The sequence below is a fragment of the Pseudonaja textilis genome, chromosome 2 (assembly GCF_049901715.1).
Source record: "Pseudonaja textilis isolate UNSWEBS1 chromosome 2, rPseTex1.2, whole genome shotgun sequence".
Lineage (NCBI taxonomy): Eukaryota > Metazoa > Chordata > Lepidosauria > Squamata > Elapidae > Pseudonaja > Pseudonaja textilis.
The window spans coordinates 4,245,688-4,272,751 of record NC_141991.1 but is presented as its reverse complement, the minus strand read 5'-3'; the positions used below and the strand labels follow the sequence as shown (position 1 = coordinate 4,272,751).

At 41.9% G+C, this 27,064-nt stretch overlaps 2 protein-coding genes across 4 annotated transcripts in view; both read right to left on the bottom strand.

The window, feature by feature from the left end:
• LOC113450369 (uncharacterized) overlaps nucleotides 1-6,274 on the bottom strand; it is a 57,336-nt gene extending 51,062 nt beyond the window's left edge. For both annotated transcript variants that reach the window (XM_087927926.1, XM_087927929.1), the window contains exon 1: nucleotides 6,139-6,274. The gene's annotated coding sequence lies outside the window, so the exon portion shown is untranslated. The remainder of the gene's footprint in view (nucleotides 1-6,138) is intronic.
• LOC113450387 (uncharacterized) overlaps nucleotides 1-26,368 on the bottom strand; it is a 32,994-nt gene extending 6,626 nt beyond the window's left edge. The window contains exons 1-4 of one of the 2 annotated variants that reach the window (XM_087927814.1): nucleotides 26,072-26,368; nucleotides 25,151-25,267; nucleotides 24,350-24,432; nucleotides 23,096-23,222 (exon numbers count right to left, since the gene is read on the bottom strand). In XM_087927814.1, the coding sequence (XP_087783940.1) occupies nucleotides 23,096-23,222; nucleotides 24,350-24,432; nucleotides 25,151-25,247 (307 nt within the window). In that variant the 5' untranslated portion in view covers nucleotides 25,248-25,267; nucleotides 26,072-26,368. Of the gene's footprint in view, nucleotides 1-470; nucleotides 598-4,335; nucleotides 4,419-5,752; nucleotides 5,870-6,138; nucleotides 6,255-23,095; nucleotides 23,223-24,349; nucleotides 24,433-25,150; nucleotides 25,268-26,071 lie in introns of those variants that run through there. The other variant, XM_087927815.1, reaches the window with a different exon arrangement.
• Nucleotides 26,369-27,064: the final 696 nt, after the last annotated feature.

The following is a 27,064-nucleotide window of genomic DNA, read 5'->3' as shown; positions in this document are numbered from 1 at the left end:
AATGAGGAAAATGACAGCATGAATATTAGTTATTAACTTAAAAGACTAGCATGGCTGCTCATCTAACCGGCATTCTTGGCAGTTAAAATTTTAAAGCAAAAACTGGTCTTGACATCAGGACAAGGCATACAAATTGTCTCAACTGTTGACCCACCCAACTAGCATTCAATAAGACAACATATGTCATTGCAACCCAAAGCAAGACAAAATTTGTTGCTGAGTAGGAAAACTGCAATAGGCAAAAACATCCTCTCCCTGATCATCTTCCTAATAACTCTGCAGTAATGACCCAGGGCCCCAGGATGACCACAAGACTGAATGTCAACCCTTCTTAGTCACCATACTGATCTCTTTCTTATAAATGAAACTGTGCTACTTAGAAGACCGTGAAGGGGAACTGGAATTAATGTAAGAGGAAAAAAGAAGAGATGAAATCATTTTTAACTAGTTATGCATAGAGGAACCCTTACCTAAAGAGGCCACCATCCTAGACGTTTCCAACATGACTTCTTCATGCAGGGCTTTCTGGCTGGGATCAAGGAGCAACCACTCTTCACTGTTGAAATGGATGGCCACGTCTCCAAGGGATACAGGACCCTAAAGAAGGAAGAATCTCTGTGAATATACTCGATAGAATTTGCAAGATCTCCTTCAATCTGCAAATCCTAAAGGACAAATGTCTATGAAGATTCTCAGTCATCCATGGTCATGGTTGTCCCAAAGGTGCTTTTTTCAAGAGTTAACTGGACTTTCTGCTTTTTCTTTGAAGACATTTCACTTCTCATTCAAGAAGTTTCTTCAACAACCAGAAAGTCTAGCTGCCTCTTGAAAAAAAGCATCTTTGGGACTAAAAGCCAAAGTAAAAATCTTTAATTGGACATTTCCCTAGGTGGACTCAACAGAATAGAATAGAATTCTTTATTGACTAAGTTTCATTGGACACACAAGAAATTTGTCTTGGTGCAAATGCTCTGAGTGTACATAAAAGATACATTTGTCAAGTGTCAAGAACATCAGGCACAATACTTAATAATAGTCATAGGGTACAATAAGCAATCAAATCATACTAGGAAACAGTCAATAGAAATTGTAAGGATACAAGCGAAAAAGTTACAGTCATACGGTCATAAGTGGGAGGGGATGGGTGATAAGGAGTGATGAGAAGATTAATAGTAATGCAGACTTGGTAAATAGTTGGACGGTGTTGAGGGAATTATTTGTTTAGCAGAGTGATGGCATTTGGGAAAAAACTGTCCTTGTGTCTCGTTGTTTGTTGTGCTCTATAGCGTCATTTTGAGGGTAGGAGTTGAAACAGTTTATGTCCAGGATGTGAGGGAACTATAAATATTTTCACAGCCCTCTTTTTGACTTGTGCAGGTTACAAGTTGTCAATTGAAGGCAGGTTGGTAGTGATTGTTTTTTCTGCAGTCCTAATTATATAACACATTATGTCCCCATAGTAAAGGTCACGGTTAGGGTTTATCTAACTAACCCTAACCCTGTAATCCATAGTAGCCTCTAAAAACCCGTGGTGGAATCGACCCACCTTGTGAACCCCCAGATCCCGTGGTCATAGGAGGCCAAACCCAGTATGAGTTACAGTGAATCATTGATTCGAGGTGGCATGGGGGACAAATCCAATATTTAATCAAATGGAAAGGCTACTGCTTATCAAAAGCATCTTGGGTAAAGAGTAGGAATGTCCAAGCTGATCGCCTTGTGACGAGGTTCCATGCAGAAAACCCACCAAACCTGGGGAGGGTTTGCAACCCTAAGTTCTATACCTGCAATAAATTTGTTTTCTTTTTGTGTTGTACAGGTTACCTTCAAGAAGTGAGGGGAACTGAATGTCAACTAAAAAGATACTCCTTTGGCCTTTTTAGCTGCCAGCAGAAAGGGAGTGGGAAAAACAGTGCATTCCTCAAATGCCTCTGATAATTGCTTGGGCAGCCCAAAAGAATATTACTGGAGAGCATGATTGATTACTCTTGGCTATGGATGTGCCCCATTGGAGAATATACATCCAGGGGGTGGTGGGAAGACCAGGGTCAAGGGGGAAATGAATGATGTATTTTAGTGTTGGTTGCATCCAGCTAACGCCAACATGACCACTTCTAATCATTTTTTTTATTCTGAGAGATGCGGCTAGAGACTTATGATTTGAATGGGGATGCATCTGTTGGAGCCCTGACACATTATACGATAAAAAGGACAGAATTTGCAGTGTACTGTGAATACTTTAATAAAGTAATACTAGAACATATAAAGATACTTTAAATGTGGAAGGGAAATTTAAACAAACAAGAGTTACAGAATTAAGGTATGGATTTATCATGGTGGCTGCATATGCAAATAAAATCGACATATGAGAAAGATGTTAAGGATTATGGCTTCTATAAAGAGCCTACAATATTTGACCAAATAATGTTAGGAGTAGATGAAAAGTTGATAAAGAAAATATACAATTTCTTGTTAAGCTTAAAAATGGAAGATGAACAATGATAGTGTCATGCCCCAGTCGGAATCTGAATCTGAGGAGGAAGACGAAGAGCTGACAGGGAGCGGTAGTATGGCTCCATTGGCTGTGGAGGAAATTGTGGAGAAGGCAATCGGGCTGGGCAGATCAGGGCAAAGGTAGAAAAAGGGAGAGGGAGTTCAGATGAAGATCCAGGCCCTCTTCATCATAGGGCACGCAGGGAAGAATGGAGAAGAGAGCAACATGAGGTGCGTGGGAGGAAAGGGTCCTGATTCCCTTCACTAGGCATACCTGGGGAGAGTTTAAAGGAGAGGCAGCTAAGAGCTGCATTTTCAGGAACAAACTTTAGTTTATCTTGTATTGACTGTGGTTATCTGCGTTCCTGGCATCCTCCCAACTGGGTTGATTTACCGCCGTGCTATTTCCCTTCTGGAACTCCTTATATTGCCCTGCTGGATTAATTACCTCATCTTCCCTTGATTGAATTTATAATTAAAGATTTCTGTTGACAACGTTTTGGACTTGAATCTCTGCAGTCAAAGGCTGTTCCTGGGAGAATTTTTCACCAGACCAGAAGATAACCAGGACTTGGGGGCAAACGTTGAAGCTAATAAAGGGATTCCTACTTATTATCTGCCTGTGTTTCCCCTTTGTGCCACACCCTGGGTCATCACAGATAGTATGGGCAAAAAACTTTGGCTGTACTATAGATTTAGACAAATGGCAAAAACTTTGGGGAAAAAATTTTAAGTTGACAATGGCATCTACATATAAGGAAAAATTATATGAAATGTTTTATAAGTGGCATCTACCACCAGCAAGATTAGCAAAGAAGATTAAAAGCATGTCTGACCAATGTTGGAAATGTAACCAGACACCAGGGACGTATTATCATATGTGGTAGACATGTGTATAAGCGAAAAAATATTGGACAAAACTACATACATGTTTGGACTTAAACCAACACATGAGTTTAAGCCAGAAATATTTTTGCTAGGAATAATACCTGAAAAGTATGACAAAGGGAATGTATATTTAATATTACATGTCTTGACACCAGCAAGAATTGTATTTACCTAGTACTGGAAACATGAGGAAACTCCGATGAATGAATAATATATTATTCCCCATAGCAAGAAGCTGAGATGGTGAAAATGATTATTTTATCCAAATAAAAGAGATTATATTTAGTTTTGTCTCTAGCTTGAAATTGCTTCCGGATTTTTTGTGTACAATGAGAAAAAAAAATGAATTTTTGATTCTGTTTTTGTAAACTAAACAGGCTTATTGTTATAGAAATAATTTGTACATACTGTTTTGTAAAAGCAAAACATTGTGGTCGGAATATTATTACCTTTGTACCAAAGAGAGTTGGAAGTTGATGCCTCCCCCCCATTACACTATATCCCCTCTTTTCCCCTTCCTCTCTTATTTTTCTTCTTTGTGTTTTATACTTCAATCAATAAAAAAGTTAAATTGAAAAAAAACCCACTCATGAACATTCATGAAAACACTAGGAAAGCACTTCCACGCATCAAGATACAGAAAGCAATTTCTACTTCTCCTGTTTTTATCCCTTTCCCCAATGATAGGAAAACAAGATGATGCTTGCAATAAAGTAGATTTAGCTGGACTATTCATCTCCTTTTTGCTTTAATTTAATCATACAATCACTAAGGAATTCCACAGATCTCCAAATCTTTGTTGAGAGGTGGGCCAGGTTTGACTGACACATTTAAATCTCTAATTTCCTTGTTGTATTTTGCCCAGGAATAGCAGTATCATATGCTGAGTCCCCAAAGGAAACTAGAGGTCTATTACTGTTCCCCCATATAAGCTGATAATCTCTTCCTTCCTACCTGAGTCAGGAATCCAGCAGCTCTTTCAGCCTCACCAATAGAAGGAGATGATTCAATGAAAAACGTCGACTCCATTTTGTCCGCTGGGAAGGAGAGAGACAGGATAGAAAGAGGAGAGGGTTCAACTTCATATATTCTAGCTTGAAGGAACAAATTAAGAATTTCTTCCTATCCTAGCCAGGAAACCTCCATTTTTGCCTCTTCTACACATTGCCTTTCATAGGCTCCATCATGGGAGCCAACAATGAAATGAGAAGACCAACCCCACCACATTCTGAAGAACAAACCTCAGTTAAGATTGTTCTCCTAATCTTTTGGAAAAACACATGGATTTTTTTACTCTTGGCAACCACAGCATTTCCTCAATCACTGTAAATTCTGAGAGTAATTAAGACTGCAGAAAAAAATTACTACTAACCTGCCTTCAAGCAAGGACCTGTATAATGCACTAGTCAAAAAGAGGGTTGCGAAAATGTTTACAGACCCCACATATCACGGACATAAACTGTTTCAACTCCTACCCTCAAAATGATACTATAGAGCACTGCACGCAAGAACAACTAGACAAAAGGACAGTTTTTTCCAGAACACCATCACTCTGTTAAACAAATAATTCCCTCAACACTGTCTAACAAAGTCTGCATTATTACTATTAATCTCATCACTCCTTATCATCCATCACCTCCCACTTGTGACTATTACTGTAACTGTCGCTTGTATCTTTATGATTTATATTGACTGTTTTCTAGTATGATTTGCTTATTGTACCTTATCACTATTATTAAGTGTTGTACCTTATGATTCTTGATAAATGTATCTTTTGTTTTATGTACACTGAGAGCATTTGCACCAAGAGAAATTCCTTGTGTGTCCAATCACACCTGGCCAATAAAGTATTTTTTCTTTTCTTTCTTTTTTTCTTTTTCTTTTTCTTTCTTGCTTTCTCTTTCTTGCCTTCTTTCTTTCCTTCTTTCTTTCTATCTTTTTCTATCTATCTACCTATCTATCTATCCCTGGATATTTCACAACCTGAAATATAACTATTAATCTTCTCATCACTCTTTATCACCCATCCTCTCCCACTTGTGACTGAATGACTGTGACTTTGTCACTTGCATCCCTACTACATATATTGCCTGTTTCATAGTATGATTTGATTACTTATTGTACCCTATGACTATTATCAAAGTGGTCCCTAGAAAAGTTGGTTTTCTGTGAAAGGCAAACAATAAGCTTGCTCTGAAGGGAGAGAATTCCTTTCTGTGCCTTAAGTCTTCTAATTTGAAGAGGGAGTTCTATCTTTATTAGGTCACATTATACCAAATCCAATGACTAAGACACAAGAAGACACAGAGAATTAAGGATAGCTAGAATCTTTCTAGAAAACCTCCAACCCAGTGGAACAGTCTTCCCTTACCTAGTGAAGTATCCTGAACTTGACTTCTATCCTTGGGGATCCCTCTGAAAGACAGATCAGGAGAAAGATTTGTGCGATCCACCTAATTACTCCCCATCCATGGAAGGACCTCAGAACCTGAAATATAAGCAAAGAAGAGCAGTTAAGAGGACAGGACAAAAGTGGACCTGGATGTTATTTTCTGCACACAAAACCCGTCTCCATCAGTGACGATGGCTGAGACCAATGGGAGAATGAGAAACTCTTTGGAGGGAAGCAAGAACAATTTTGCTAATGAGGTTCCCCAAAATATCTACTGGCATTATTTATCTCCAAAACTCCATCAGGGAGAAATAGAATTCAAGCCTGTCAAGATCCCTCCCGTATCGTAAAGACGCTTCTCTGACCTGGGGCCCTTCCTGCTTCTTCTTCTCCTGCCAGGCTCAGAAGGGATCTTCCAGCCACTGGCCTCCGCGATGGCTCTGCTGCCTCTCCAAATATCCTTGCAGCCCCGGAACCGGAATCTGAAAGAGATGTGAGCAGGTGGCTCCTTTAAACTTACTTCTCTCCTCTCCCCTGCCCCATTCTTGGATCTCCCCCATGCACAGTCAAGAGTAACTATGGGGCGGATTTCTCGATCCCTCTAAGATTCAGAACGTCGGACCCGCCTCCGCCAGATTCCCACTGAGCAACTTGTGACCGGAGTACAGGCCACATAGTGGAGCATGCGCAATGGCAGTCAGTCGGCAGCCAAAAGATCGCCCCCTAGTGGTCCCTGCGGTGAATCGCGGAGGTGAGGGCGGCTTTGGAGGTTATGCAGGGCAGCCTCTCTACCCGGAGCCGCACCTGCTCTGGAGAGCGAGCTCTGCAAGCGGTATCTGGGAGAAGCTAGGTGGAGATCGTGGGCCTCCCCAGGTCCTGGTGCAAAAGGCGACAGGCAGAAATTCACTCGGAGGGGATTCTGTCGGAGCCCATCGACTCTCTCACTCTTCGTCTCTTTCTCTCTCTCTGTTTCTCACACACACTCAGAGCGAGTGAAGGAGGGAGGGGAAACAGAAAGACTCAACCATCAAAGCTTAAAACAGACCCGGGGAAAGTGAAAGCGTTCCCAGGAAGGAAAAGTGATTTTCCCTTGTGGAAGCTGAAGCCACAGGAGGTCCCTTCTCTTCCCCGGAGACCCAGCGAAGGTCCACGGGACCCAAGAAACTCTGAGCGAATCTCTTTTCTGGCTGCCCCCAGCAAAGGGAGCAAAGCCAAAGGAGAAGCGCCCCCCCACCCCCCGAAAGAGTCCTACGTGGCTTTGGGTAGATTTTCACAGGAAAGAAGCAAACACTGTATAGAATTCCTAACAATTGTGCAATTAAGGACCGTGAGCAAAAGTGGGGAGGGGAAAAGGACAGCCCCTCCCCTAGAAGACAGAGACAAACCTTTAAAACATCATCACCTGACGTCCAACTTCCCAGGAGGTCAGGGAAACGGGCTCCCCTGGTAGCCTGGGCTTTCCGTATCTCCGCAGTCGTTGCCACCCTCAGACATAGCTTCGCTCAGGGGCCACCTGCGTCTCTTTGGGACCCCACAACCCCGGTTGAGCACGGAAAGGTTCCCCCTCCCCCGTTGCGCTGCGCACAATCTGCGTGGCCTCTCCCCGCTTCTCCGTTTCTTCTTCAAAGGATTTCTCAGCAGGGAGATTCTGCCCGGAGACAGATGACTCATACGAATGGAGGCTTCCCATTGGCGCAACCTATTCCTTGGACGCCAACGCCGAAGTATCCCTGTCAAGGCCTCCCGCCTCCCCAACCCCTTCCAATTTCACTTCTCCGCTCCTCCATGGGCTCCGCCTGTTGCTGCTGGTGGGGGCGGAGGGAGAACGGGACATGGACCCCCCCCCCAAGGTGAGACGTAAGCGACGCGGGAGCTTACGTGACTCCTCCCCTTTCCTCTTGGCCGTGTTCCTCCCAGTGCGATTCCCTCAGACGGAGAAGCGGGAAAAGGGGTTCCGAGAGGAGTGGGAGGAGCCTATTCTGGCGGGAAGAGCGGAGAGACAGAAGCGACTCTGAGGGAAGCGTCACCATCTGAGGGTGGGAGCCTTAGGTGTCGTCAGGGACGGACTGGACTCCTCCTGTCTCTGGGTCAGTCACTGAATTGCGCCTCCTTCTGGTCCCCTCTTCTCCCTCAGGGGCTCTCTTCGCCCCCCCGTGTCCCCCTCAGGAGACCCTCTCTCTTGCTCACTGGTGCGAATCCTCCAGGGGAAGCTTTCAAGTCACCCCATCACTGAGGCGAATGACTTAGAAGATCCCCTTCAAGCCCTCGGCCTCCACTTGCCCCCAAAGACCCTTCAGAATAATGGTGATGTTTATTTCAGGGCTTCATTTTCAAAGAGGAAAGAGTGGAATTGCTGTCTGGACATTAAGGAATATATTGGACTTATTCTATTAATGCATTATTTTTAATGATATTAAATGGGAAGATAAATATAGACGCTGCTTGGACCTCCCCACTCTGACTCCAAGTGCAAATCCTTAAAGGCCTAGAATACCTTCCAAGTTGTAGAAAGGCAAAAGGTTGAAATTTTCTGGTTCCCCTTTGAGTCCTCTGGTGCAAAGGAAGAAGGTAATGTTAGCTGAAGCACTTTCAATGTTGCATGGATTATGTCCACAGGTGTAAAATTACATAATTAGGAAAATTTTAACCAAAATTCCAGGATTTTATAATCAAGGATTGTTCCCACATTTCAATTGTTTGCTTCTTTCATAGATAAATCTAGCTTGCTAATGCTTTTCTCATTCCATGGTTTTCAAGGTACCATTGTGCAATGTGAAACTGAGTCAGATGTCAATGCATTCCACCCCTTTCTAGCACTTTCTAACATTTTATTCCACTCTTCCCCCTCCCACATAAGTTCTACATATTAATCTCTTTCATTTAGCTTTTTTATTCAACGTATATGATGTAGGGCATCATTTAAATTGCACAAGAAGTGTTTCCAATGATTAACTTTTCAAATTGAGAAAGGGTTAAAAAATCAGGAAATATCTTTTTTAAAAAACTAGTATTAAGATAGAACAAAGTCACAATCATATTAATAACATTTTTTTCCAAAATTAAACCAACGCTACATACCTTAACAAATGTGAAGTCTGATATTTCTAATCAGCTTGATATCACAAAATGAAATAGAGGCACTAAAGTGACATTTGAAAATCTTGAGAAATAGAAAATACTGAACTAATTAATCTGAGAAACTGAACAATGAATATTTTCAATCAAGCAATATTTGTTTTTTTTAAATATAGCTCATATGGTACACTGTTGGATCAATAAAACCATTTTTAAAGTCCCTTTCAGTTGGGAGAATACAACAGAACGGAGCAGTAAAAGACCTTGGAAGTCTTCTAGATTAGCCCCCTGCTGAAGCAAGAGACCCAGCGTATACCATTTCAGACAAGTGATTGTTCCGTCTCTTCTTAAAAACCTTCCAGTCATGAAGCGCCCATGATTTCTGAAGAGAAGGTGTTTCACTGGTTAATTGTTCTCACTGTTTGGAAGTTTCTCCTTCATTCCAGGTTGCTTTTCTCCTTGATGAGTTTCCATCCATTTTTTTCCTAACTTGCCTCTGGTACCCCCTCCTCTTTGTTGCAGGCCCTCAAATATTGGAATATTGCTATCATGTCTTCCCAAGTCCTTCATTTCACTAGCTCAGATAAACAAAGTTGGAAGGGACTGTGTATGTCATCTAGTCAACAGCTCCCCCCCACCAAGTAGGAGACCCTACATCATTTCTGACAGGTGGTAGTCCAGTCTGTTCTTGAAAGCTTCCAGTGATGAAGCTCCCACAACTTCTGAAGGCAAGCTGTTCCATTGGTTAATTGCTCTCATTGTCAGAAACTTTCTTATTTCTAGATTGAAATCTAGGTTGACTAGTCATACCCAAATCCTCCATATGTTTTAGTCCCCAGGTCTTTGATCACCTTAGTTGTTGTTCTCCAAATTTTTTCCAAAGTCTCAACACCATTTTTGTAATGTGATGCATTACAAAAAAAATTAACTAACTAAAAATTAGTTGCAGTATTCCAGGTGTGGACTTACTAAAGCTTTATAAAGTGGGACTAATACTTCACGAGATTTTGATTCTATGCCTCTGCCTGTACATACAAATATTTGGGAGAGATTTTCACTTGCAACCAAACTTGTGCACATACAATATATGAGAGAGAAAAAAGCTTAAATACCTTGCTATAGGTTTAAAGAAGGTCAGTATTTTCAACATAAAATGAATATACACACATTTTCTCTTGCTTTGCTTGCATAAACCAGGTCTTCACAAAGCCTGGAGACTGATCCCAGACTCATGTTGATTCTGCCTAAATAAAACAGCTTGTGACCAAGCCTAGGTTGTGAAAGTTTTGGAGCAGTGACAGGGGCAATAACTGAATAAGTAATACCTCTGGAATTAAAAAATATATCCTGGGTGTTTCCCAAAACCCATACATGTATTCAGTTGCTCCTATGGCGATACTATGAAAGAAGGAAGCCTGTTCACCACATTTTTCCACAGATGTTATTCTTTTTATATTCCATATCTTTAGATCAGGGGTGTCAAACTCAATTTGATTGAGGGCCAGATCAGGCTTGTCCCACAGGGTGAGGTGAAGTGAGGCAGGGGATGGGGCAGCTACAGCTGGAAACCTATTGACTACCATATGCTTGCCCCCCTTTGTGTAGACACGTACCAGCCCTCAGTTGGAAAATGTTGCGGCTCTGGGCCCGCTGTCATCACTGGGCTGGGTGTCGAACTGGCAAGCGGAGGTGGAGGGGGGGAGGAATGTAATGCGGACCACTGGATCTACTAACTCTGTCCCACTGTCAGTTTTGGCTTGTGGTTGGAGATCAGATTGTCACTGGTCATCTTCTCATCTTCACCTGTGCGTGGAGTGTGTTCCACACACGCACCGGACCACAGTGGCTCACAGCATTGGCGAGATGGTGTCTGCTGCACGAGAGGGATGCTTTGTACCAGGTCCAGTAGGAAGCTGGGGAGGAAGCGGTGTTTCCACGTCCACAACCAGATCCTATATGGGGTGCCCGGCTGGGCTTCCCAAATCATAGCAGGTGGTGGGGTAGAAAGCAGTGCCTGTCCCAAGGCTGGATGAACCGGGCACCGGTTTTGGCAGCGCCCTGTTGACTCGGCCATTCACATGGAGGGAAGCTCCACTACCCCTGAAGCGTCATGCCGTTTCCATGGCACCACAGCTGAGCTGCACCTTCCGGGAACGCCAGCCGAGTGGGGAATTGGTCTACAACTCTCAGCTTGGAACAGAGGTGCAGCAGTGGGGCTGCAAGACAGAAGGCTGACTTCAGTCCAGGGAAGGAACCACAGCCTTGGGGGGGCTCCATCTGAAGGAGCTGTGTCAGTCGGCCAACGCCCTGAAAGTGCTCTGGAACTGCTGCCTTACAGGGCAGGGTGGGACTCATCTCTCCCCACCAAGCAGCCCCGGTGAAGGAGGCACATCATCAGTGGCAACTCTGCCACTCGGCAGATCTGCCCAGCCCAAAGGAGGCGAAGCAGCCAGCTAGAAAGGCTGAGTAGAGGTGGTAAATCACACCAAGGCCCAGCAGGCAAAAAACAGCTACCGCGAGTGGGGAAAGCCAGATCCTCATTGGCAACCAGACCTAGCAGAGATAGGGCCACAGGCATGTGATCCTGGCTATGCTTGGGCAGCCATGGTGCTGATGGGGATCCAGCTTTCACCGCTTCTGGTGGCTGCCTTTTGTCTGCTGGGAATGAGCGTGCTATGCCACCTCTACTCGGTCTTTCTAGCTGGCCCCTTGCCTCCTTTTAACTGTGCTGGCCTGGTGCTTCAGGAAGCGACAACAGTGGCCTAATAATAAGTGACCTCTGTGAGCTGCTGGCAGCCTCTGGTGCCAGGATACGAGACAGGAACATGCTTCCCTCAAGACCATTGAGGGGGCAGAGTAGATGACCAGAAGCAACCTATTACCCCATGCCTTCCTTACCTTGTCTTGCCCTGCGGACACGGCAATAGCTGGAGGAAGAGGCACAGGGGAGAGGCACATGGTCCAGCCTTCTGGATATGCTGGGTAGCCACTGTCCCAGCCATATGGAATGGAACAGGCAAACTCAGTGGTGCGCATCATTTGCCTCTCCCCACAATTCTGCCTGCTGCTGGTGCTGATACTGCCATGCCTTTTTCTTGGAGGACCAGCTTCAGAATCCTGCTGCGAAACACCTTCCCCCCTGTGCAAACACCTGAAAAGACAGTTAAGTGTGGCCGCCATTGAAATAATAAGGGGCCAGGCCGTGTGTTTTGCCCCTGCCCCATCCCATCCTGGCGAGTGTCTTTGAGGGAAGACGTCTCTGGGCACACACGCACATACCCTGCCCACGCCATCCCGTCAGGCACGCGTGTGCACAGGAAGCAGCAGGTGCATATATGCACACAGCCTACCCCATCCTAATGTCCATCCAACTGCTGCACACGCATACCTGCTGGGATGGCATGGGCCAAGCCTGTGTGCGTGTCAGCTCACTGCATCCTATACATGTGCACCTGCCGGGATGTGATGGGCTGGGCCAAAGTGACGCAACCCAGCGCCTTACCATTTGCAGGACAGCCCCAACAGGCTTTGAGTTTGACACCCCTGATTTAGATGGTTTCATATCACAGTGGAACCTTTTACAGAAATTAAGGGCACTTCAATCCCTCCCGTGCTGTATGCAGCCCTGGATCTCCCTCCTGTGCTGTATGCAGCCCTGATGTGGGTCATATTAAGGGAAATAAGGTGTTTTTTTTCAAATATACATTTTTCTTTAACATACATAAGTTCTTAGTAAACAGTGTATTGTCTGGGTCAATTTACTTGTATATAATAATAATAAAAATATTATTCATTTATACCTAGTAATAAACTTCCAACTTCTAATTTCTACCTCTATTGTCTAACCATTGGTAAAACAAATCCCATGTTAAAAACTATTGTGTCTTCTTTATCCTTTATCTTTAATGTTAACCTATCCATTTCTGCACAATCTAGTATTTTTATAATTATATTTTCATCTGTAGGAGTTTTCTCATTCTTCCAGTATGCAAATACAATTCTCACTCCTGTAAAGACATGTAGTATTAAATATATGTTCCCTTTGTCATATATTTCTGGTATTTTCTAACAAAAATATTTCTGGTTTTGAATCTATATGTTGCTTTAACATTTTCTCCAACCATGTGTTTATTTTTGTCCAATTTTTTTGGTGGGGGGGCTTTGGGCATGTCCACCACATATGGTAATAAAGAGCCGAGTATCTGATTACATTTCCAACATTTAGCGGACATGTTTTAAACATCTTTGCCCGCATTGCCAGTGGCAAATGCCACCTGTAGAACATTTTATACAGGTTTTCCTTATAGGTAGTTGCCATTGTCAATTTATAATTTCTATCCCAAACTTTTTGCCATCTATATAATTCTATGGTATATCTAAAGTTTTTGCCCATACTATCATTGTTTCTTTCAATTGTTCATCTTCCATGAACAATTAATAGAAAGCTTTAATCTCGATTGTATTTGCAGGTGTGGCAAACATGCCAGGCATACACCTTGTTTTTTTAGTTCCTGTTTTGTTTTTAGTTCTCCTTTCTCATTCACAATGTCTTTGTTTTTTCCAATTTTACGACATTTGGATACATCAGTGCTTCCACTGTGGAAAGCCAAACACCCTAAGAAAGAAATTGTAAAATTGAAGACAGAAGTGGTTAAGTGGCAATTTTAAACAGGAAGTCAAAATCAGTGTTTTTTTTATTGCTGGATTGTTTGTGTACGCTTTTTTACTTTGAAACTGTACTGGGTTTGTATTTGTTTTCTCTTTTTCCTTTTTCTCTTTTGTCTTTATAATACTTTATGTTAGAGATTCCTTTTTAGTTTTTCCTCCTAAGTTTTTTTTTAAATTTACCTTTTACTATTTAAAATACTTTTAACACTTTTGGTTTGGAAAAGTGGGCGGGGGGGAGTGTAAGTAGAGGAAAATTTGTAACACTGCCACCCAGAGGCTTGGAAGCATTGTTTTTCTTTCACTTTCTAAGACCAGACAAAGCTGAGAAAAAACTGAGGCTTTTCTTCAAGGACTTTGAGCCGGTTTGATAAGATAGAGGGAAGAGCATAGGAAAGTGTTATTACAGGTGCTCTTCTGGGTTTCTATCAGTGGCTGGTGGCTGGTGTTGAAAGAAAGTTTGGAATTTACAGAAAGAAGATTACAAGACCCTAGAGAAGAGAGTTATAAATTGTTTGGAACTTAACAAAAAGTCTTGGATATTATACAGATGCAGTGTGTTTTTTATTTCCTTTTCTTTTTTGATAGAAAGCTGGTTTTTTCTTTCTCTTTGACGTAGAGCATATCCTCTACTCACCCTCTCCCTATTAGCTACTTATTCTTGGTGGATACTTGGGGTTTTGGCCTTTTGGAATTTACTTTTGTCTTCCTTTTTTTTAAAGTTTATCTTTTTAAAAAAAAATATTTTTTCTTCTACCTGTTTCTTTTTACTGTTATTATTTTTCTTTTCAAGGGAACCACTCTTTTTTTCACCTTTTTTTCTTCTATCCTTTTATCTCCTTTTTATATTGGATTTTTTTGTGGCTCTTTTTTTTGTATCTCTGAGACTTTTAATGAAATTTTTGGGCCTATATTATTTTGATCAATTGGGTTAAAGTGTTGAAGAACCTGAAGAATTTTATTTTTTCTTCCACTTTTGTATTGATCGACCTGACAATTTTCTTTTTTCTTTTTTTTGTTTAGTTTTTCCTCACCAATTAATTGATTGGATTATGGTGTACAAGAACCTGAAGAAATTTTTTTTATCTCGTTTTCCTTTTTCTTTCGCTATTTCTATTTGGAATTACAATTGTTCATTATATGAGTGGATTAAGGTCTAGAAGAACCTGAAGATTTTGAATTGTTTGCAATCTTATAATTTTTTGTGAAATGAACAGGAAACTAACAGTGGCTGGTTTTTCAATTCCTAATCCTTCCTCTTCACCATCTGGAGGACAACGTTCAATACAGACGATGTTACAAGAAAATGTACAGGAAAAGGTGACGCTGCAGATGATTATGTAAGGAATTCAAGACATACAAGCAAGAACAGAATCTTGAAAAGAGAACAGAGAATATTGAACAAAGAACAGGAAAAACAGATGAGAACATTCAACAAATGATGAAGTATGAGGAGAAACTCCCCAAAAATTGAAAAAGATAAACAAAGAAATAAGATTGGAGATATTGATGACAGATTAAGTGTGTTTGAACAAGATAAGAGTGGGATTCTGGGATGGGTGATCAACAGATCAGAATTTTATCTTAAATTCCAAAATATAGAGGAAGAAAAGGGACAAAACTTGGCAGAAATAATGATAGAAATCTTGGCTGAGGCATTGGAAATAACCAAAGAGATGATGATGGATGGAATAGATGAGTTCTTTCAAGTTTTTACAAGATATGCAATGAGAAATAAATTGCCAAGAGAAGTTCACATTAGATTTACAAAGAAAACTATTAAAATGCAAATATTACAGGTGGCAAGAGAGAAAACATTGAAATACAAAGATAAGGAGATTGTAGTTCTGAAACAAGTACCCAGAAGAGTGAGAGAGATGAGAAGAGAGTATTGATTTTTGACTAAAATACTACTCTAAAAAGAGATGAATTACAGATGTCTGATATCAGAAGGCTTAATGTTTACATGGCAGGAACAAAGACACAGAATTGATTCAGTTGAGAAAGCAGAATTATTTTATGTAGAATACTTCAGAGGGAAAGAGGAGGAGACAGAAAAAGAAATGTCATTAATTGAATTCCAAGAGGACTGTCAAGCAGTGATTGAAAAAGAAGGCGCAGTAGGCAGAAAGGTAGAAGCTAGAGTACAATGAGAACCAAGATCTACTAGGGCTTCAAAACCTACTTATAAAGTATAATCATGGAAGAGAAAAAACTGATTACAATTAATATAAATGGACTTAATTCAGCTGTTAAAAGGAAATTTTTCCAGAGAAATTAAAATTTGATATCATCTGTGTACAAGAAGTACATATTAAAAAGCAACATGAACAAATATTGACACAGCCAAAGCTAGGGAAAATATTTACTGCGTTGACACAATGTAAGAAAAGAGGAGTGGCTTTATATATTAAAGATACTATCCCAGCAGAACTGATTTATACAGATGATGATGGAAGAATCTTAATCATGGAAATAATGGATAATAATATGAACACACTCCTGATAGCAATCTACGCTCCAAATGAAAATCTAGAAGAATTCTTTAGAAAATTACATGTGAAAATAATTGAATTGGATTATGTTAATATTTGTATGATGGGAGATTTCAATGGAATAGTAGATGATAAACTGGACAATACAACACAGAAAACAACAAAGCAAAATAGAAAGATTCTCCCTAAATCCTTTTGTAAAATGATAGATGAAATAAACTTAAAAGATGCATGGAGAGAAAGAAACACTAAGACAAAACAATACACTTTTTATTCAAACAGACACTTATCATGGTCTAGAATTGATATGATATGGAGGTCAACAGAATTGATTTCTAATATACAAGAAATTGACATACAAACAAGTACTTGGGCAGATCATAATCCAATGACAATTAAATGGAAAGGACAAAGAAGAAGATCCAGATGGACTTTAAATAATGCTATATTAAAAGAAAAAGACTTTATACAGAAAATGGAGAAAGAATTGGTTTTTTTTTCCCAAAGAAAATAAAAAAGAAAGATACATCAATGCAGAATCTATGGGACACAGTGAAGGCTTATGCCAGAGTCTTGATAATAGACTATACAAGGAAAAGAAATATTATGAAAAGACAAGCCTCTAAGGTATTAGAGGATGAGTATAAAAGACTTGAAAAAGAGTTACAGAAATGAAAAAATTGATTCATCCTGATCAAAATGGGTTTCTGCCAAAGAGACAAATTAAAGATAATATGAGAATAATTCTGGCACTTTGGAATACTATGAGGCACATCCTGAAAAACAAATGGCTTTGATATTTTTAGATGCACAGAAAGCCTTTGATAATGTGAACTGTGATTCATGTTATTACAGCTGGAGCAGATGGGCTTTGGTAAGAAATTTATTCAAGCCATAGAAGCTATATATCATAAACAAACAGCAAAGGTAATGTTAGAGGGAGAATTGACGGATTCTATTGATATAAGAAAAGGGACAAGACAAGGCTGCCCACTGTCACCTCTGTTGTTTGTGTTAACCTTGGAAGTGTTAAATAGAAATATTAGAGAAGAAAAAAGATATAAAAGGGATGAAAATTAAAAACTAAGAATTTAAACTGCAAGCATTTGCAGATGACCTGGCTTTCATTTTAGAGGATCCATTAGAAACAGCATTTAAATTGACAGAAAAGATAAGAGGCATACGGAAAAGTAGCTGGTCTGAAAATAAATAAAGATAAAACGAAGATCTTGACAAAGAATATGTTATTAAGACAAAAGGAAGAATTGGCGGATGTTTTGAAAATCCAGGTCATAAGGTTAAGAACTTGGGGATACATTTGACAGCAAGATGTAGCACACTTAAAGAGAATAACTATATTAAACTCAAACAACAGATTGCAACAGATCTGGCAAAATGGGAAAATTTACAATTATCATTAATAGGGAGAATATCAGCAATTAAGATGAATATATTACCTAGAATTTTATATCTGTTTCAAACAATTCCAATTAGGCTAGGGAAAGACTATTTTGATGATCTAAATAAAATAGTGTTGAAGTTTATATGGCAGGGAAAGAAAGTGAGAATAAAATTCAAACTGTTTGCAAGAAGCTAGAATAAGAGGAGGATTTGGCCTGCCTAATTGGGAGTTATACTATCAAGCTACAAACCTGATGTGGGTTAAGGAATGGATAACACTAAGAAATACTAGATTGCTGACATTAGAAGGACATGACTTGTTGTTGGGGTGGCATGCCTTCTTATGGTAAAAGGGAACTAAAACACAGGGGTATTTTAGAAGACATTATATATGTGAGGCTTTGTTATTAAACTGGGAGAAGACTAAAAAGCAATGTTATTTGAAAATTCCAGTCTGGTTATCGACTATTGAAGCATTTTCTTATCCTATAATATACAAAAAGGAACAAGCAGATATGGTGAAATATTGAATGAAAAGGGTGAACTTAAATCTATGCAAAAACTAGAGCAGGGGGTGTCCAACCTTTCACCTTCCTGGGCCACATTAGAAGATGAAAATTTGGTTTGGGCCGCGTGATAAAATAAAATAACAGTAACGATACCCGATCATCCCAAAAACCATAGAAAACATAGTTAACATATTAAATTTATTTGGAAATAAAGTTAGTGATATGTTTTTATTATTTATTATTAATTATTTATTAAAAATTATTTATTTTTTATCACGGTTTTTTTATCAGTTTTTTTATCACAGTTTATTTTCCGACCACATTTTGTGGGTGGGGGGAGAAAGCTCGCCTGCCTCACGCCTACCTCTCCTCCTGCAAATAGCCTGGCTGGATGAGGCAGGACTGGAAGGCAGAGCAGCAGCAGCGGCGGGGGCAGAAGCCTTCCCCGCCGCTGCTTCTGCCCCCACCGCCGCTTCTTCCCTCCCACTGCTGCTGCTTCTGCCCCGCCGCCGCTGCCCCTGCCCCTTCTGCCCCACCACCGCTGCTGCTTCTTCCCCGCTGCCCCCGCTTTTGCTCCCTGCCACTGCTGCTGCTTCTGCCCCCACCGCGCCGCTTCTTCCCCGCCACCGCTGCTGCTTCTGCCCCCACCGCCGCTTTGCCGCCGCTGCTGCTTCTGCCCCCGCCGCTTCTGCCCCGCCACCGCTGCTGCTTCTTTCCCCGCTGCCCCCCGCCACCGCTTCTGCCCCTGCCACTGCTTCTGCCCCCGCCGCGCCGCTTCTTCCCCCGCCACCGCTGCTGCTTCTGCCCCCCGCCGCCGCTTTTGCCGCTGTGCTGCTTCTGCCCCCGCCGCTCTGCCCCGCCACCGCTGCTGCTTCTTCCCCGCTGCCCCGCCACCGCTTCTGCCCCTGCCACTGCTGCTGCTTCTGCCCCGCCGCGCCGCTTCTTCCCCCGCCACCGCTGCTGCTTCTGCCCCCGCCGCCGCTTTTTGCCGCCGCTGCCGCTTCTTCCCCGCCACCACTGCTGCTTCTGCCGCCGCTGCTTCTGCCTCGCCACCACCCCTGCCGCTTTTCCCCGCCACCACACGCTTCTTCCCCCGCCATGGGGCAGCGGGCGGCGGGCAGAAGCAGCAGTGGTGGCGGGGGCAGAAGCGTGTGGGGGCAGAAGCGGTGGGGGTGGCAGCGGAGAAGAAACGGTAGCGGGGGCAGAAGCGGTGGGGTGGCAGCGGGAGAAGAAGGCGGGGCAGCAGCAGTGGTGGGGGCAGAAGCAGCAGCAGTGGCAGGGCAGAAGCGGCGGGGTGGTGGCGGGGCAGAAGCAGCAGGGGGTGGCAGTGGGGCAGAAGCGGTGGCGGGGGCAGAAGCAGCAGCGGTGGCAGGGGCAGAAGCGGTGGCGGTGCAGCGGTGGCAACAGCAGGAGGTGGCGCTCTGACGGCGCCCGCCTTTTCTCTTGCTGCTTGGCCTGGCGCTTGCCTCGCCCCACCTCGCGCCTGCCTCTCTTCCTCCCTCTCCCTGGCTGTGGCACGATGGTCGGGGTGGCCACTGGGCCACATTATGAGGCGACCTGGGCCGCATGCGGCCCGTGGGCTGGACAAGCCTGAACTAGAGGAACAAGGTATAAAGATGAATTGGTTTTCATATGTGCAAATATGCTCTAGATATGATAAAGATTCCAAAACAGGTTTTTATCATAAATTGATTGACTTAGATAAGATTTTGACAGGTACTGATGAAAAGGTGATTAAAAAACTATATGGATACTTATTAGTGGTTAACCTAGATGAAGAGCAAGTTAAAGAAACAATGATTGCTGGGGGGAAACATTTTGGATATGGGATTGACTTAGAGAAATGGCAAAAATTGTGGTCTCAAAATTATAAAATGGCAATGTCAATAGCATATAAAGAAAACTTGTATAAGATGTTTTACAGGTGGCACTTACCCCAACAAGAATAGCAAGAATGTTCAAGAACAAATCTGAAAAATGTTGGAAATGTCATCAGATACCTGGCTCATTATTACCATATGTGGTGGATGTGTGCAGATGCTAAAAGATATTGGACTAAAATCCACAGTTGGAAAAAATGACAAAAAACACATAGACTTGAAACCAGAGAGATTTTTATTGGGAATTTTACCTGAAATATACAGTAGGGAATTGAAGTTTTTGATTGTAAATGTATTAACAGTGGCTAGGATTGTATTTGCTAAAAATTGGAAAAATTAGAAAATACCAACGCAGGAGGAAATTATTAAGAAAATAATGGAATGTGCTGAAATGAGTAAATTGACATTTGAAATTAGAGAACAAGAAATAAACAATTCTATAAGATTTGGGATTTATTTTATCAATGGTTAGAAAATAAAATATGGTAATGAAATATGTAGAATTTTACAATATAAGGAGAATAGAACTATATAGAATATATAAAGATGTATTATTATAATTATGGGATGGATTTAGGATATGAATTGTTACAAGATAAATCCATTTAAAAATATGGAACATCTCACATAACATGAATAATAGTATAGTCAAATCATTAACAATGATAATGTATTTAGAAATATTTGACTGATATGAGAATATATACAAGTAATTGTGAGGACTATGGAGAGGATGTGCAAAACAATTTGTAACCAACCGACACACTGTATGTACGTAATTTTAATGTTGTGTTTGTTTGTTTGTCCAAAAATAAAATTTTGTTTTTTGAAAAAAAAAAAAACATCAGCAAGCCACCCCGGGGCAGATTTCCATCCCCTGCTGTTGGTCTTACGTTCCAGTTCTAGCTCACATGGCTCTACTCAAGGTAAGGTTTGCTCTTGGCCTTGTGTTCCCACACAGCCTGCATTAATTGCTTTGGGGGGAGTGCTTGGGGAGGAAATCTGAAGCTCTTCCCACATTCCAGCAATTATGGAACTTCTGTTAATTAGGGCATTCTGTTTTCATAAAACCCTGAGAACACTTTCTCTCCCTGATCCATGGGAAGTAACCTTTTATGTTTCCACAGTCCAGAATTAGACCTGTTAATTGGGTTGACCTGGCCTCCCTGCATGGGTCCTTTTATGCTTAGTCAGAGACCTACTGGCAGCAAAGGTCTTTCCACACTCTGTGCACTTATAAGGTTTTTCTCCTGTATGGATACTGTTATGAGAAATAAGTTGTCTCCTTTCGCTGAAGCTCTTCCCACACTCTATACATTTATGAGGTTTCTCTCCTGTGTGGATCCTTTCATGACAAGTAAGAGAAGTCTTGTTAGTGAAGTTCTTTCCACACTCCAGGCATGTATAGGGTTTCTCTCCCGTGTGGAGCCGTTTATGGAGGATCAGGTAATTGCTGTTTTTGTAGCTCTTTCCACACTCCATGCATTTATAGGGTTTTTCTCCTGTGTGGACCCGTTTATGGCAAACAAGGGCACCACTTTGGCTGAAGCTCTTTCCACACTCTAGGCATTTAAAGGGTTTTTCTCCTGTGTGGACCCGTCTATGGAAAATAAGTTGAACGCGTTGCCTAAAGTTCTTCCCACATTCTATGCATTTAAAGGGTTTTTCTCCTGTGTGGACCCGATTATGAATAATAAGGTCACCACTCTGCCTGAAGGTCTTCCCACATTCTATGCATTTATAGGGTTTCTCTCCTGTATGGATCCTTTCATGAGAATTAAGAGAAGTCTTGTTAGTGAAGCTCTTTCCACACTCCAGGCATCTATAGGGTTTCTCTCCCGTGTGGAACCTTTTATGGAGGATCAGGTAACTGCTGTTTTTGTAGCTCTTCCCACACTCCAGGCATTTATAGGGTTTTTCTCCTGTGTGGATCCGTTTATGACAAGTAAGAGCACAATTTACAGTGAAGCTCTTTCCACACTCCGTGCATTTATAGGGTTTTTCTCCTGTGTGGATCCGTTTATGACAAATAAGCGCACTGCTTCCCCTGAAGCTCTTTCCACACTCCGTACATTTATACGGTTTTTCTCCTGTGTGGATCCGTTTATGAGAAGTAAGAGCACTCTTTACACTGAAGCTCTTTCCACAATCCACACATTTATAAGGTTTTTCCCTTGAATGGATCCTTCTATGGCACATCAAGACACGACTACTTTTGAAGCTCTTCCCACATTTTATGCATTTGTAGGGTTTTTCTCCAGTATGTCTCCTTTTATGGGAAGTAAGGGAATTCTTCCTGCTGAACCTTTGTCCACAATCCACACATTTATGGATCTTTTTATTAGGAGTTAAATTACCTCTTCTTCCAACGCTTTTTCCACACTCCACACTGTTGTAGGGCTTCTCCCTTGCCTGTTTCATTTTATGTGATGTAAGATTATTACTGCTGGAGCTTTTTCCAGTTTTGCAGTGGTTACTAACTTTGGCGTTTGCTTTGGATCTTTTTCTACTTTGACATTTCCCCGTATTTGCTTTGGAATCACGTTGGGTCAGGAAACGATCCATTTCTAAACTTTCAAGAATAGATCTTTCTCTCTGACTGTGCTTCTTTTCAGGTTTCCTCCTTCCCCGCTTATTCGTAGATGTCTCCCCAGGAATTTCAGTTTTGATTATTTGCAATGGCAATAAATCTGGCTCTCGGGTATTTTCCTTCTTCTGCACATCAAATGCTTGTTGGGGGAAGAAAAATAAATTAGAATAATCTACATCCTCCACTTTGGTGTCCCTATGCTTAGATTTATCTACTACTGGACATATACGGAGAAAGCAACAAGGGAAATGACAGCATGGATATTAGTTTTTAACTTAAAAAACTGTCATGGCTGCTCATCTAACCCTTATTCTTGGCAGTTAAAAATTTAAACCAAAAACAAGTTTTGACATCAGGATGTGGCATACAAGTTGTCTCAACTATGTCCCACCCTACTTCCACTCAATAAGACAATATATGTCATTGCAACCCAAAGCAAGACAAAATTTGTTGCTGAGTAGGAAAATTGCAGCAGGCAAAAACATCCCCTCTCTGATCATCTTCACAAAAACTCTGCAGTAATGACCCAGGCCCCCAGGATGACCACAAGACTGAATGCCAACCCTTCTTAGTCACCACACTGATCTCTTTCTTATAAATGAAACTGTGCTATTTAGAAGACCATGAAGGGGAACTGGAATTAATGTAAGAGGAAAAAAGAAGAGATGAAATCATTTTTAACAAAGTACGTATAGAGGAACCCTTACCTAAAGAGGCCACCATCCTAGACATTTCCAACATGACTTCTTGATACAGGGCTTTCTGGCTGGGATCAAGCAGCAACCACTCTTCACTGTTGAAATGGATGGCTACCTCCCCAAAAGATATAGGACCCTAAAGAAGGAAGAATCCCCATGAGAAGACTCGATAGAATTTGCAAGATCTCCTTCAATATGAAAATCCCAAAATCAGAAATGTCTATGGAGATTCACAGTCATCCATTGTCACTGTTGTCCTAAAGGTGCTTTTAACTGGACTTTCTGCTTTTTCTTTGAAGACGTTTCGCTTCTCATCCAAAAAGTTTCTTCAACAACTAGAAAGTCTAATTGCCTCTTGAAAAAAAAGCACCTTTGAGACTAAAAGCCAAAGTAAAAATCCTTGATTGGACATTTCCTTAGAGGGACTCAACACCTTATATGATCAAAAGGGCAGAATTCACAGCTTACTGCTGACAGCCAATTAGGGCATGTTTTATCATCTTGACTGACTCTGCTGACCTTCAATATCGTCAACCTGTCTTGATGAAGTGGCCTAGCGTCCCTTAAACACACCATCTACCAGTGGCCCCGACATTTCATGATATTTGCAAGAGATTCTGTGGGATTTCTGTCTGACATAGTAACCAAATGGGATTAGTTGTTTTTTAAAGGGTCAACCCTGCAGAAAACAATGGGCAAAAAACTTTGGCAATACTATAGATTTAGACAAATGGCAAAAACTTTGGGAAAGAAATTCTAAGTTGACAATGGCAACTACATATAAGGAAAATTTATACAAAATGTTTTATAGGTGGTATCTACCACCAGTAAGATTAGCAAAGAAGTTTAAAAGCATGTCCGCCCGATGTTGGAAATGTTACCAGACATGGGGGATGTATAATCATATGTAGTGGACATGTGTAAAAGTAAAGAAATATTGGACAAAACTACATACATGTTTGGACTTAAACCAACACATGATTTTAAGCCAGAAATACTTTTGCTAGGAATAATACCTGAAAAGTATAACAAAGGGAACATATATTTAATATTAAATGCCTTGAATTAGCAAGAATTGTATTTGCACAGTATTGGAATATGAGGAAACTCCTATGAATGAACGATATATTATTCCTCACAGCAAGAAGCTGAGATGAAAATGATTCTTTTATCCAAATAAGAGATTATATTTAATTTTGTCTCTAGCTTGAAATGGCTTCCTACTGCTCCCCCCATATAAGGTGCAAATATCTTCCTTCCTACCTGAGTCAGGAATCCAGCAGCTCTTTCAGCTTCACCAATAGGAGGAGATGATTCAGTGAACAATGGTGACTCCATTTTGTCCGCTTGGAAGGAGAGAGACAGGATGGAAACAGGAAAAGGTTTAACTTCATCTTTTCTAGCTTGAAGGCACAAATTAAGATTCTTCTTGTCCTGCCCAGGAAACCTCCATTTTTGCCTCTTCTACACATTGCCTTTCATAGGCTCCACCATGGGAGCCAAGAATAAAAGGGGAAGGCCAAACCCGCCACATTCTGAAGAACAAACCTCAGTTAGATTATTCTCCTAACCTAACAACACACGGAAGTATATACTCTTGGCAACCACAGCATTTCCTCAATCGTTGTAAATTCTCCCACCCCCACTCTCTGCAGTTTGAAACCAGAGAAATTAGTGATATTCTAGCAACCCAGGAAACATGCCTACAAGGACAGGTGGTGTTGGAAATGGCCCAGCAGGGATCTGTGTGGGAATTTAGTCAAAACTATCTCTTAAGGCAAGCCAGAAATAAAGAGAAATCTTTCAGGATGGAGGAAGAGGCAGAATGCATCAAGGTATTCCCTACTAGAGTCGGTTTTCTGCTAAAGGCAAACAAGCTTGCTCTGAAGGGAGGGAATTCCTTTCTGTGCCTTAAGTCTTCTAATTTGAAGAGGGAGTTCTATCTTTCTTTTTGGGTCACCTTCTACTAAATCCAACGACTAAGACAAGAGAAGACACAGAGAATTAAGGATAGCTAGAATCTTTCCAAAAAACCTCCAACCCAGTGGAACAGTCTCCCCTTACCTAGTGAAGTATCCTGATCTTGATTTTTATTCTTGGGGATCCCTCTGAAAGACAGATCAGGAGAAAGATTTGTGCGATCCACCCAATTACTCTCCATCCATGAAGGGACCCCAGAATCTGAAATATAAGCAAAGAAGAGTAGTTAAGAGGACAGTGTTGAGTAATTCCCCGTTAGGAGAATGAGCGCATACAGGGAGACGTATTTGAGAGTAGTGTTTGAATAATACACATACAGCACACAGATACACTGTACAGTAAATGTAGGTTTTTACTTCCAGAAACGTTAAGCAAAGTCCAAAATAAGCAGTCCAAAAGTCATTCACAGGTAAATCAGTAAGTTTTTCAATCCAGGGATAATTGAAATATCAAATTCCAGTGTCAAAAACAGTTCAGTATCAGACTTATATCAAATCCAGTAATATCAGTTAATTAGGAAAAATGGAGGAACAGCAATACTTTCCAACAGAAGTAAACAAAGATACTCACTCAGACACACTCTCTTCTGAGACTAAGACTAAGACAAACCAGGTTTCTGGTTCCATCTTATGGCCGTTTGACAAAACCACACCTAATTAGTTTTGCATTTTCTTAAAGATACAGTTTTAAAATGCTTATCCTGGTTTATATATTTCTAACCCAAATAGCTGTTAGGTGACTCATATTCCTAACAGACAGGACAAAAGAGGACCTGGATGTTATTTTCTGCACACAAAACCCTTGTCTCCATCAGTGACAATGGCCGAGACCAATGGGAGAATAGCTCCAAGTGAGAAACTCTTTGGAGGGAAGCAAGAACAATTTTGCTAATGAGGTTCCCTAAAATATCTACTCGCATTATTCATCTGCAAAATTCCAGCAGGGAGAAATAGAAGAATTCAAGCCTGTCAAGATCCCTCCGTATCGTAAAGACGCTTCTCTGACCTGGGGCCCTTCCTGCTTCTTCTTCTCCTGCCAGGCTCAGAAGGGATCTTCCAGCCACTGGCGTCCGCGATGGCTCTGCTGCCTCCCCAAATATCCTCGCAGCCCCGGAACCGGAATCTGAAAGAGATGTGAGCAGGTGGCTCCTTTAAACTTACTTCTCTCCTCTCCCCTGCCCCATTCTTGGATCTTCCCCCATGCACAGTCAAGAGTAACTATGGGGCGGATTTCTCGGACCCTCCAAGGCTCCGAATCTCGTTCCCTGTCCTGGGAAGGATTTGAGTGGCGGGACCCCTCCCCTCCTCTTGCCCCACCCACCACTAGATTCCCAGGGAGCAACTCGCAGCCGGACTCACCCGAAAACGCAGTCGGAGTGGAGCATGCGCAGTGGGCTAAGGCAGGTAGCGGAGAGTGCGCCCCCTGGTGGCCCCTGGGGTGAAATCGCGGCCGTGGGAGCGACTTTGGAGGCAATGATGGGCAGCGTCTGCCCGGAGCTGCATCTGCTCTGGAGAGGGAGCTCTGCAAGCGATCACCAGGAGAATCCAGGCGGGGATTATGGGCCTCCCAGTTCGTGTGGTGTGTGTCTGTCTATCTCTCTCTCTCTCTCTCTCTCTCTCTCTCTAAATGGATGGAAGCTGAACAAGGAGAGATTGGAAATAAGGAGAAATTTTCTGACAGTGAGATCAACCAACCCATGGAACAGAAGTTGCCCTCGGGAAGTTATGGGAGCGCCATCACTTGAGACTTTCAAGAAGAGATTGGACTGCCATTTGTCAGAAATGGTGTAGGGTCTCCAGCCTAGGTGAGGGGAGGGGGTTGGACTAGATGACCTATAAGGTCCCTTCCAACTCTGATTATTTGTTGTCTGTCTGTCTCTGTTTCTCTCTGTCTGTGCATCTCTCTCTCTCTCTCTTTCTCACACACACTCAAAGCGAGAGAAGGAGGGAGGGGAGAGAAAGACTCACACCATCAAAGCTTAAAACAGACCCGGGGAAA